At 43.6% G+C, this 13429-nt stretch overlaps 1 protein-coding gene across 1 annotated transcript; it reads left to right on the top strand.

Moving 5' to 3' along the window:
• The first annotated feature begins 154 nt into the window (after window positions 1–154).
• men1 (multiple endocrine neoplasia I) lies at window positions 155–13012 on the top strand. The gene is made up of 10 exons (XM_084461195.1): window positions 155–192; window positions 1039–1542; window positions 1761–1969; window positions 2223–2351; window positions 2607–2647; window positions 2774–2861; window positions 3721–3857; window positions 10708–10837; window positions 11119–11292; window positions 11805–13012. Exons 2-10 carry the CDS (start codon window positions 1107–1109, stop codon window positions 12330–12332), a joined length of 1872 nt encoding a protein of 623 aa, XP_084317321.1. The 5' UTR covers window positions 155–192; window positions 1039–1106; the 3' UTR covers window positions 12333–13012.
• Window positions 13013–13429: the final 417 nt, after the last annotated feature.

Genomic DNA, 13429 nt, shown 5'->3' with positions numbered 1-13429 from the left:
CTTCTTTCTAAAACAAACAAGTGACTAAGAGCATAATCTAGTGCTGAAGGCAAAGTGCATCTTTTCAGCCAGTTATTACAGCTCCGCGGAACGCGCGGTGCTCTAGTTATGTCCCTCTCCGACTCTCCGTACGGTCATCATAGAACTGCGCGGCAAAAGACAACAAAAAAAACATGTGGATGTGAGCTTGGGGTGCGTATTATGTTACTTATGAGATATTAATGAGCACTATAAGATGACTAGTTGCAATGCTATGTGGAGAATGGAGATAATAGTCTAAATCAAAACTAGCCAGTTAGCAATCAGTATTATCTAGCTAGTGTGTAACTGCTCATATGATCATAGCTAGTTTAGCTATAGGCTAACTGGCCTTGCCGTAATGTGCGTAGCTGGTTGGATAAGTAGCTTTATAGTTAGATAGTTAACTGAATTCGTCTAGTTTTAAATTATTTCCTACAGGTTTTGCTACTGGGTTTGGTTTGGAAGATATTCCCTATTAGCTTGCTGCTAAGTTAGCTAGCATGCTAACAGAATGAGACCTTTTGAATGAGATGGGTTGTGGAAAGCAACGTTTACGTTAGATCACGTTAATGTTGGCCTTCTAAAGAGTTCATAGGTCTACTACTTAGACTCGTTTAGCTAATAAACAGTTTTACAGAGAATAATCTAGTTTGATCTGTTTGCTTTAACCATCGCTAGATAAGCACCCCGCCCACTTCGCCAATGACTGGCAACTTTTTTTTGCAGAGGTAAAAACATCAACTTTACTAAATCAGCTGATTCTAATATTAGTACACCTTTTCAGCCAGGTAGGGAAACTAAATATTTAAATCAGTATTTTTAATTTCTGAAGCCTGGGTTTGAGCTGCGTTTTTGTTGTCACCACTATTATTATTATAATCAGTATTAAGTCAAAGCATAACCAATTTGAATTATCAGCTGCTTTGAAGGATACAGCTGCTGAATCTGTAAAACAGATGTTAAAATATGGATGTTTACGTTTGATTTTCATGCAGTCCCTCCCTGTGATGTCTGCAGGATAGAGAGGAGGATACACACCAGCCTTGTGAGTGACCGTGAGTTGTGGCCCATTGGCACAAACAAAAATGGGGCTGCACTCAGCCCAGAAGAAGCACTTCCCGCTGCGAGGGATCGACGGGGTGGTCCAGCTGTTCGACGCCGAGCTCAAGAAGGCGGAGCCGGACCTGGCCATCCTCTCCCTGGTGCTTGGCTTCGTCGAGCACTTCCTGGCCGTCAACCGGGTCATACCCATCAACGTTCCCGGCGTCCGCTTCGAGCCGCTGGAGCCCGACTGTCCCAACTCCTGCTTCCCCACGGTGGAGCTGGGCATGGTGTCCGCGCTGCACGACCGCTTCACGGCGCAGATCCGCGGCGCGGTGGACCTGTCTCAGTACCGGAGGCCCGCGGGCGGGTCCAGCCGAGAACTGGTCAAGAAAGTGTCCGACGTCATCTGGAACAGTCTGAGTCGCTCCTACTTCAAGGACCGGGCTCATATTCAGTCGCTCTTCAGCCTTATTACTGGTACTGAGCGTTTTGACAGTGTACCGTACGTGTGTATAGAACAAACTGTGTTCCACATGTTTCTGCTAAGGAACATTACTAGATATAATTAAGATTACATTGCTGATATGTTATTGCAGTGTTTAAATGCAGCTGTGGTCGCATAGGCCAGGCTTGTGTATCTTGAGGTGGGTTGAAGAGCTATTACTAATTCTCAGTAAAATGTTATTTAAAATCAGGCACAAAGCTGGACAGCTCGGGGGTGGCGTTCGCGGTGGTGGCGGCGTGCCAGGTGCTGGGGCTCCGAGACGTCCACCTGGCGCTGTCCGAGGACCACGCCTGGGTGATCTTCGGCAAGAACGGCGAGGAGACGGCCGAGGTCACCTGGCACGGGAAGGGCAACGAGGACCGCCGGGGGCAGACCGTCACCACCGGCGTCAGCGAGAGGGTGAGGGCGCCGACAGACCCCAACAAACGACAACAACAAACACAAACAACGGCTCTGTCTGAGGACCGAGCAGGAGCCTTTCGATACGTCAGTTGTATATTTCTACGACATCTTTTTCCAGGAAATACACCGCACCATAACATATATACACACATCCTGTAACGGTGAATAATCCCAGATCTGCCCACTCCCCTCACCCCCCCCCCCCCCCCCCCCCCCCACTCCCCTCATCCTCCCTGTGTTGTCTCTCCAGAGCTGGCTGTACCTGAAGGGTTCCTACATGAAGTGCAACAGGAACATGGAGGTGGCCTTCATGGTGTGCGCCATCAACCCCTCCCTGGACCTGCACACCGACAGCTCCGAGCTGCTGCAGCTCCAGCAAGTGAGACCATCACACACACAGCCCCCTCACACACACACACACACACAGAGGCAGATGACGAGTTATAAACCATGTGTACATCTCAAAAGAAGAATTGCAATAGTACAAACCTGTCACGTAGTCTGATGTGCTCAGCCTAATCTGTCACTCTATCCTCCCTTCGTTTTCATCTCTCTCTCTCGCTCTCTCTCGCTCTCTCTCTTTCTCTCTCTCTCTCTCTCTCTTTCTCTCTCTCTCTCTCTCTCTCTCTCTCAGAGGCTTCTGTGGCTGCTATACGAGCGCGGAGACCTAGAAAGGTTCGATTCGGCGTCTTTATTGCCGTCTTTATCAGCTTTATTGGTGTTTTTATTGGCAAAATATACGATCAAGAACCTCCCAAATGCCACCCCAAATCACTGTGTCGTCCCCTCCTGCGTGTGCAGATACCCGATGGCCATGGGGACGCTGGCGGACCTGGAGGACCAGGAGCCCATCCCTGGGAAGGAGAGCCCCTACGGCATCCACCTCAAAGTGAGTGTGACATAGAGGGACAAAGTGACAAGTGTATAAGTGACAAAGAGTCCAGTGTTTTGGTCCTGAAGTCAGGCAAGGTAATTTTTCAGTTTTTTGTATTATTATTTTTTACAGATTTTGTAAGTGTAAATTTTCAAATGACGTGCCATGCATTAAAATATTTGAAGAAGATATGCTTCTGTGAATGTTGGTATTCCTGAAATCGCTATGCAGAGAAAAAGGGCCTCAAAGACTTGTTGTTCACACTTCTCACAGCCAGGTAACTTTGTTGACAAAATATCACATTTAGTGATCCTAAAACTGTTACATTACATTAGTCATTTAGCAGACGCTTTTATCCAAAGAGACTCACAATAATTGCATTTAACGTAGGAAAAGTCAGTGTACTACTACTCGCCAGAACTCACAAGTGCATCTTCTTTCTAAAACAAGTGACTAAGAGCATAATCTAGTGCTGAAGGCAAAGTCCAAGAATAGCAATCTAAAAATACAATAGGTGCTTAAGAGGGAGGATCCTGGTAGTACTTCTTGAAGAGATGAGTTTTGAGTCTGCGAAAGATGGGCTGCTGTCCTGACGTCAGTATTGTTTGTCATATTGAGCGGGTTGTTCGTAAAGTTTTTTGGATCGCTAGCGCATTTTGAGGACCGCTGACTTAAGGACCAGAACACGGGTTTCTAACATGGTCCTCTGGTTCAGAACAACACTAACGAGCTCATTTAATCAATAACTAGTTTGTGCATGATTGCTTTCACTCCCAAATGTATATTGACACATGAAACATTTGTTGTGTGTGTGTGTGTGTGTGTGTGTGTGTGTGTGTGTGTGTGTGTGTGTGTGTGTGTGTGTGTCTTCCAGGCTGTTAACTCTGCAAAAAAGTACTACAACAACGAGCACATCTACCCGTTCATGTACCTGGCGGGGTACCACTACCGACACAAGGAGGTGCGCGAGGCCCTGGGGGCCTGGGCTGAGGCCGCCTCCGTCATGCAGGAGTGAGTCTGCAACACGCACTTCTCTATATATCAACCTTCTAACACACACTTCTCTATATATCAACCTTCTAACACACACTTCTCTATATACCAACCTTCTAACACACACTTCTCTATATACCAACCTTCTAACACACACTTCTCTATATATCAACCTTCTAACACACACTTCTCTATATATCAACCTTCTAACACACACTTCTCTATATACCAACCTTCTAACACACACTTCTCTATATACCAACCTTCTAACACACACTTCTCTATATATCAACCTTCTAACACACACTTCTCTATATACCAACCTTCTAACACACACTTCTCTATATACCAACCTTCTAACACACACTTCTCTATATACCAACCTTCTAACACACACTTCTCTATATATCAACCTTCTAACACACACTTCTCTATATATCAACCTTCTAACACACTCTTCTCTATATATCAACCTTCTAACACACACTTCTCTATATACCAACCTTCTAACACACACTTCTCTATATACCAACCTTCTAACACACACTTCTCTATATACCAACCTTCTAACACACACTTCTCTATATATCAACCTTCTAACACACACTTCTCTATATACCAACCTGAACACACACACTTCTCTATATATCAACCTTCTAACACACACTTCTCTATATATCAACCTTCTAACACACACTTCTCTATATACCAACCTTCCAACACGCTCTTCTCTATATATCAACCTTTCAACACGCTCTTCTCTATCAACCTTTCAACACACTCTTCTCTATATATCAACCTTTCAACACTCTCTTCTCTATCAACCTTTCAACACACTCTTCTCTATATATCAACCTTCTAACACGCTCTTCTCTATATATCAACCTTCTAACACACACTTCTCTACATATACCAACCTTCTAACACACACTTCTCTATATATCAACCTTCTAACACACACTTCTCTATATACCAACCTGAACACACACACTTCTCTATATACCAACCTTTCAACACGCTCTTCTCTATATACCAACCTTCTAACACACACTTCTCTATATACCAACCTTTCAACACACACTTCTCTATATACCAACCTTCTAACACACACTTCTCTATATATACCAACCTTCTAACACACACTTCTCTATATACCAACCTTCTAACACGCTCTTCTCTATATACCAACCTTCTAACACACACTTCTCTCTATATACCAACCTTCTAACACGCTCTTCTCTATATATCAACCTTCTAACACACACTTCTCTATATATACCAACCTTCCAACACTCTCTTCTCTATCAACCTTTCAACACACTCTTCTCTATATATCAACCTTCTAACACGCTCTTCTCTATATATCAACCTTCTAACACACACTTCTCTACATATACCAACCTTCTAACACACACTTCTCTATATATCAACCTTCTAACACACACTTCTCTATATACCAACCTGAACACACACACTTCTCTATATACCAACCTTTCAACACGCTCTTCTCTATATACCAACCTTCTAACACACACTTCTCTATATATCAACCTTCTAACACACACTTCTCTATATATCAACCTTCTAACACACACTTCTCTATATATCAACCTTTCAACACACTCTTCTCTATATACCAACCTTCTAACACACACTTCTCTATATATACCAACCTTTCAACACACACTTCTCTATATATCAACCTTCTAACACACACTTCTCTATATACCAACCTTCTAACACACACTTCTCTATATATCAACCTTCTAACACACTCTTCTCTATATACCAACCTTCTAACACACACTTCTCTATATATCAACCTTCTAACACACACTTCTCTATATATCAACCTTCCAACACACACTTCTCTATATATCAACCTTCTAACACACACTTCTCTATATATCAACCTTCTAACACGCTCTTCTCTATATATCAACCTTCTAACACACACTTCTCTATATACCAACCTTCTAACACACACTTCTCTATATACCAACCTTTCAACACACTCTTCTCTATATACCAACCTTCTAACACACACTTCTCTATATACCAACCTTCTAACACACACTCTCTCCATATATCAACCTTTCAACATGCTCTTCTCTATATATCAACCTTTCAACACACACTTCTCTATATATCAACCTTCTAACACACACTTCTCTATATACCAACCTTCTAACACACACTTCTCTATATACCAACCTTTCAACACACACTTCTCTATATATCAACCTTTCAACACACACTTCTCTATATATCAACCTTCTAACACACACTTCTCTATATACCAACCTTTCAACACACACTTCTCTATATATCAACCTTTCAACATGCTCTTCTCTATATATCAACCTTTCAACACACACTTCTCTATATATCAACCTTTCAACACACACTTCTCTATATACCAACCTTCTAACACACACTTCTCTATATACCAACCTTCTAACACACACTTCTCTATATACCAACCTTTCAACACACACTTCTCTATATACCAACCTTTCAACACGCTCTTCTCTATATACCAACCTTCTAACACACACTTCTCTATATATCAACCTTCTAACACACACTTCTCTATATACCAACCTTTCAACACACTCTTCTCTATATACCAACCTTCTAACACACACTTCTCTATATACCAACCTTCTAACACACACTTCTCTATATATCAACCTTCTAACACACACTTCTCTATATACCAACCTTTCAACACGCTCTTCTCTATATATCAACCTTCTAACACACACTTCTCTATATACCAACCTTCTAACACACACTTCTCTATATATACCAACCTTTCAACACACACTTCTCTATATATCAACCTTCTAACACACACTTCTCTATATACCAACCTTCTAACACACACTTCTCTATATATCAACCTTCTAACACACTCTTCTCTATATACCAACCTTCTAACACACACTTCTCTATATATCAACCTTCTAACACACACTTCTCTATATATCAACCTTCCAACACACACTTCTCTATATATCAACCTTCTAACACACACTTCTCTATATATCAACCTTCTAACACGCTCTTCTCTATATATCAACCTTCTAACACACACTTCTCTATATACCAACCTTCTAACACACACTTCTCTATATACCAACCTTTCAACACACTCTTCTCTATATACCAACCTTCTAACACACACTTCTCTATATACCAACCTTCTAACACACACTCTCTCCATATATCAACCTTTCAACATGCTCTTCTCTATATATCAACCTTTCAACACACACTTCTCTATATATCAACCTTCTAACACACACTTCTCTATATACCAACCTTCTAACACACACTTCTCTATATACCAACCTTTCAACACACACTTCTCTATATATCAACCTTTCAACACACACTTCTCTATATATCAACCTTCTAACACACACTTCTCTATATACCAACCTTTCAACACACACTTCTCTATATATCAACCTTTCAACATGCTCTTCTCTATATATCAACCTTTCAACACACACTTCTCTATATATCAACCTTTCAACACACACTTCTCTATATACCAACCTTCTAACACACACTTCTCTATATATCAACCTTCTAACACACACTTCTCTATATATCAACCTTCTAACACACACTTCTCTATATACCAACCTTCTAACTCACACTTCTCTATATATCAACCTTCTAACACACACTTCTCTATATATCAACCTTCTAACACACACTTCTCTATATACCAACCTTCTAACACACACTTCTCTATATATCAACCTTCTAACACACACTTCTCTATATACCAACCTTCTAACACACACTTCTCTATATATCAACCTTCTAACACACACTTCTCTATATACCAACCTTTCAACACGCTCTTCTCTATATATCAACCTTCTAACACACACTTCTCTATATACCAACCTTCTAACACACACTTCTCTATATACCAACCTTTCAACACGCTCTTCTCTATATACCAACCTTTCAACACACACTTCTCTATATATCAACCTTTCAACACACACTTCTCTATATATCAACCTTTCAACACACTCTTCTCTATATACCAACCTTCTAACACACACTTCTCTCTATATATCAACCTTCTAACACACACTTCTCTATATACCAACCTTCCAACACACACTTCTCTATATATCAACCTTCTAACACACACTTCTCTATATACCAACCTTCTAACACACACTTCTCTATATACCAACCTTCCAACACACACTTCTCTATATATCAACCTTCTAACACACACTTCTCTATATATCAACCTTCTAACACACACTTCTCTATATACCAACCTGAACACACACACTTCTCTATATATCAACCTTCTAACACACACTTCTCTATATACCAACCTTCTAACACACACTTCTCTATATATCAACCTTCTAACACACACTTCTCTATATACCAACCTTTCAACACACTCTTCTCTATATACCAACCTTCTAACACACACTTCTCTATATACCAACCTTCTAACACACACTTCTCTATATATCAACCTTCTAACACGCTCTTCTCTATATATCAACCTTCTAACACACACTTCTCTATATATCAACCTTCTAACACACACTTCTCTATATATCAACCTTCTAACACGCTCTTCTCTATATATCAACCTTCTAACACACACTTCTCTATATATCAACCTTCTAACACACACTTCTCTATATATCAACCTTCTAACACACACTTCTCTATATATCAACCTTCTAACATGCACTTCTCTATATATCAACCTTCTAACACACACTTCTCTATATATCAACCTTCTAACACACACTTCTCTATATATCAACCTTCTAACACACACTTCTCTATATATCAACCTTCTAACACACACTTCTCTATATATCAACCTTCTAACATGCACTTCTCTATATATCAACCTTCCAACACACACTTCTCTCATATACCAACCTTCTAACACACACTTCTCTATATATCAACCTTCCAACACACACTTCTCTATATATCAACCTTCTAACACACACTTCTCTATATATCAACCTTCTAACACACACTTCTCTATATACCAACCTTCTAACACACACTTCTCTATATATCAACCTTCTAACACACACTTCTCTATATATCAACCTTCTAACACACACTTCTCTATATACCAACCTTTCAACATGCACTTCTCTATATATCAACCTTCTAACACACACTTCTCTATATACCAACCTTTCAACATGCACTTCTCTATATATCAACCTTCTAACACACACTTCTCTATATATCAACCTTCTAACACACACTTCTCTATATATCAACCTTCTAACACACACTTCTCTATATATCAACCTTCTAACACACACTTCTCTATATATCAACCTTCTAACACACACTTCTCTATATATCAACCTTCTAACACACATTTCTCTATATACCAACCTTCTAACACACACTTCTCTATATACCAACCTTTCAACTGCCTTTCTGTTCATCCAGATACTTTATTTTCCATCGTTTAACATTTATTTTGCTAGCAAGGATGAGTAAACAGTACTTATTAGTAGTATAAACAGGCCAGCTGGTTAGGTTGTCAGCCACATGTTTTTATAGGTGGTGTTGACGGTAGAGGGCAGTAAATACAAAGCTTTAAAGCTGTTCGAACAACTTCCCTCTACTGTGGCGTAAAGAACAATGTGCATCATGCATTGTCACAGGCAATTGTTTCTTACACCTCAAATCTGGTACAAGACATCCTGAAACTAATATCAGGCTTCCCTGACAGGTTTTCTAACGTGTGTGTGTGTGTGTGTGTGTGCGTGTGTGTGTGTGTGTGGCTCAGAGACAGTCGTCAGGCTGGGCAGGAAGCCTCTGTCTCCCAGCCCTTGGCTCAGCTTCGCAGTAAAACCTGTACTTTCCTCCCACTTAAACACACACTGTTGACGTGACTGGCCGTCTGCCTGGCCGGGACTAAAAATACAGCCCCGGCAGAACACAGGCCTGTCCCCTCCGTTCCCTCCGTCCTCCGCCTTGAAGGATGTGTGTGTGGGGCGCGCCCAGAGGACCGGGGCGTCCGCCCCCCGCCCCCTCTCTCCCCTCCCCTCGGCTTCCTCTTCCCCTCCGTGCCTCTTCCTGTCTCCGCGTTCTTCATATCCGGCCCCGTTCAGTTTCTCTCCCTCTTTCTCTCTCTCTCTCTCCACCTCTCACACTCTCCCTTCTCTCTCTCTCTCTCTCTCTCTCTCTCTCTCTCTACCTCTCACACTCTCTCCCTTCTCTCTCTCTATTTCTCTCTCTCCCCCCCCCTCTCACACTCTCTCCCTTCTCTCTCTCTATTTCTCTCTCTCTCTCTCTCTCTCTCTCTCTCTCTCTCTCCCCATCTCACACTATCTCCCTTCTCTCTCTCTCTCTCTCTCCCCCTCTCAGAAGGGAAGTGGTGTTGTACTACTGAGTGTACACAAACATTGTGATGTTAAAGGAGTGGTGTGTGCTATTTTGGACTTTGGGTAAGGCGCGCACCATATGAAGGCTAGTCGTTCGCGCGGGGGACCCGGGTTCGATTCCCGGCTCGGGTCCTGTGCCACATGTCCTCCCCCCTCTCTCTCTCCCTCCCACATTTCCTGTCTCTCTACACTGTCCTATAACATTAAAGCTGAAAAGCCCTAAAAAAAAGTAGTAGTGGCTTGGCTTAAAAGAAGCATGGCTTCTCTGATTGCGAAGCATACAGTCACCAAGGACCACAGTTAATAAAGGTGCTGTTTATCTTGCTGTCGGTTACTCGGTCGATCAGAGCACCCAGAGCCGTTTTCCTCGTTCGCTCACCTGTTTCTCCTCCTCTCACCTCCTCCCTTTCTCCTCCTCTCCCGTCCCTCCCTCTCCCCAGCTACAACTACTTCCGAGAGGACGAGGAGATCTACAAGGAGTTCTTCGACATCGCCAACGACGTGATCCCCACCCTGCTGAAGGAGACGGCCGCCGAGAACGGAGGGGAGGGGGGCGAGGGATCGGAGAAGGTGATTGGCTGCGGCCCAGTCGAGGCGCCGGTGGAATCTGGCGTTTGGCATAGCTTTTATTTTCTCTCGTTCTTCCTTTAAAAAAAAAAAAAATCCCCTTTGAAAATGTTCTGTTCGTGATATCTCTTATCTCCAGTAGATGCTTTCACAATGAGGCGTTGAAGCTTCAACTCACTTTGTCTTCAACTCACTTTGACACGACCTCCTGTCTTCCTTTCTATCCACCCATCTCTGTTCAATCTCTTTCTCTCTCCCTCTCTTCCTCCTGTTCTCTCTCTCAGGACCAGCCCAAGCAGACCGCGGCCCTGTCGGCCCTCCACGACCCAGAATGCTTTGCCTTCCTGCTGCGCTTCTACGACGGCATCTGTAAGTGGGAGGAGGGGAGCCCCACCCCGGTTCTCCACGTGGGCTGGGCCACCTACCTGGTCCAGTCCCTGAGCCGCTTCGACGCCCAGGTACGGACCCCCGGCTCCCCGAAGCTCTCGCTAGAAAACATCATCTGGGAACAAGCTATGATATTCTTATTCTCGGACACCTCGTTATGAGAATCCGATCGGATTTTGAACCAGATGCTGATTGGCCGGCGCGGATAGCGGGGCTGTGCAGAGAGGCTGATTTTCCCTCTGATTGGTCAGTATTGCTAACGAGATAGTCTAGCGAGCTGTCAGTAGCATATCTGGCGCTCAAGGTGGGATTTACTTGGACTTTCTTCCAAGTCTTCAGTTCACAGAGGTTCTTATTACACAAACGGTAAAGTGTATTACTGTACCTAAATTAGTTTTTCATTTAGTCCCGACTATATGCTCTCGATGAAATAATGCTCAAAAGCAGCTGGATTTGAAAGGTAAGCTAATATGCTGACTCAGCCTCTCTGACTCCAGACTGCGCTCGTAAACGGCGTCTGTAGTGTCTTTTATGGATTAGGCTGTTCTTGACCCTCGCACCTTATCGATTTCCTCCTACGCAGGTGCGTCAGAAGGTGTCGATCGTGACCAAAGAGCCCGAGCCTCAGGACGATGACGACCAGTCCAGCGACGACCCCCGCGAGGGCCGCAGACGGGGCCCCCGGCGCGAGTCCAAACCGGAGGAGCCGAGTCCTCCGACCCAGCAGGCGCCCGCCCCGGCCCCGCCCCCCCAGCCCGCCGCCGCCGTCCAGCCCAAGAAAGTGGGCGGGGGAGGAGAGGGCGGGGGTCGCCGCCGGTCTTCCCAGAACCTCCGGGGAGGCGGCGGCGAGCCCGAGGCGAAGGCCAAGTCCCCCAGCCCCGTGCCTTCGCCGTCCCCTCAGGCGCCGCCGCCCGCCGGCGGTCCCGTCGTGGCGTTCCAGAGCGAGAAGATGAAGGGAATGAAGGAGCTGCTCTCGGCGGCTAAGGTCAACTCCAGCGCCATCAAGCTGCAGCTCACCGCCCAGTCGCAGGTGCAGATGAAGAGGCAGAAGAGCACGCCGTCGGGGGACTACACCATGTCCTTCATGAAGCGCCAGCGCAAATCTCTCTGAACTCTGACCCTTTGACCCTTTGATAGGAGAGAGAACGAGACTAGTAGGAAGGTCAGTTATACTGTGAGAGGCAAGTCGGACACAAACTCCCCATCTACTCCGCTCACGTCTACAAGTGTTGGTTTTACCATCTGAAGGTTCCACTTCTAGAAGATGAATCATAAGCCGGATGAGGTCTCCTTGCACATGTGTTTACATAGATGATTATGAGTTTTTTTTGTTAGTGTAAATTCCCATCATGATTGTTTGGACAGAATTGGTGACGACTTTCAGTTGCTGCGCTATATATTTTCATCATGATCATAATACTTCTCATCCGAGTGATTTAGTCCATTAATATATGACGTATTCGCATTGACGCGTATGTTGATGTTACAAGAAGCCAAAGTGAGGAGTTGATTAGAAAACATGACATTTTTTAGAAGTGGGTCAAGATCCAATTGGGCTCGTTTCATTCTTTTCTGTCTTTGAATTTGTCATCGACTAAAGTTCATTTAAGTGAATGGGAACTGAAGTTAAGTGAATGGGATAGTTACCGTGTAACAGTCTCTGCTTTTTTCCATCAGCTCATCTCTTGCTATTTGTTGCCTTACTTCTTCTGTATTTGTAATTCAGGTAATTTTTTGGAGAGTAGCGGCCATAGGCGGCTAACAAGTATTTCTACTGACTAGAGAATAGAGTGACCAGAAAGACCATGCACTGTTTAAAATGGGGTTACTGTAGTACACACCCCCTGTAGTATTGCTTCATAACTTGTGTGTTTTATCTGCTAAAAATAAACAAGTTAAAATGTGGTTGGGATGTGTCTTCATTAAAGGACAGTATAAATGGACACCGCTGGGAATGTCCAAGCGATTCGCTCATGCGCAAAAAATATCGGACGACTTGGAGACACTTGGGTTCGTTACGCACTCGCTGTGGCTTTTGGGAGAGTGCGGTAGGAAAGCAGTGCGTAATAGTGCGGATCTATACGTCGATATCGTGCCAAACTGAATACATTTTTATTTATTGAGTCAAGATTGGTTCCCGGTTCAAACGAGTCCTTGTCCTGTCCAGAGGGTTATACTGTAGCTACTGTATTAACATGCGCGGTTAGA

This window comes from Borostomias antarcticus (genome assembly GCF_949987555.1).
Source record: "Borostomias antarcticus genome assembly, chromosome: 37".
NCBI classification, from domain to species: Eukaryota; Metazoa; Chordata; class Actinopteri; order Stomiiformes; family Stomiidae; genus Borostomias; species Borostomias antarcticus.
The sequence above is the reverse complement of the archived record's forward strand: the minus strand, read 5'-3'. Positions and strand labels throughout refer to the sequence as shown.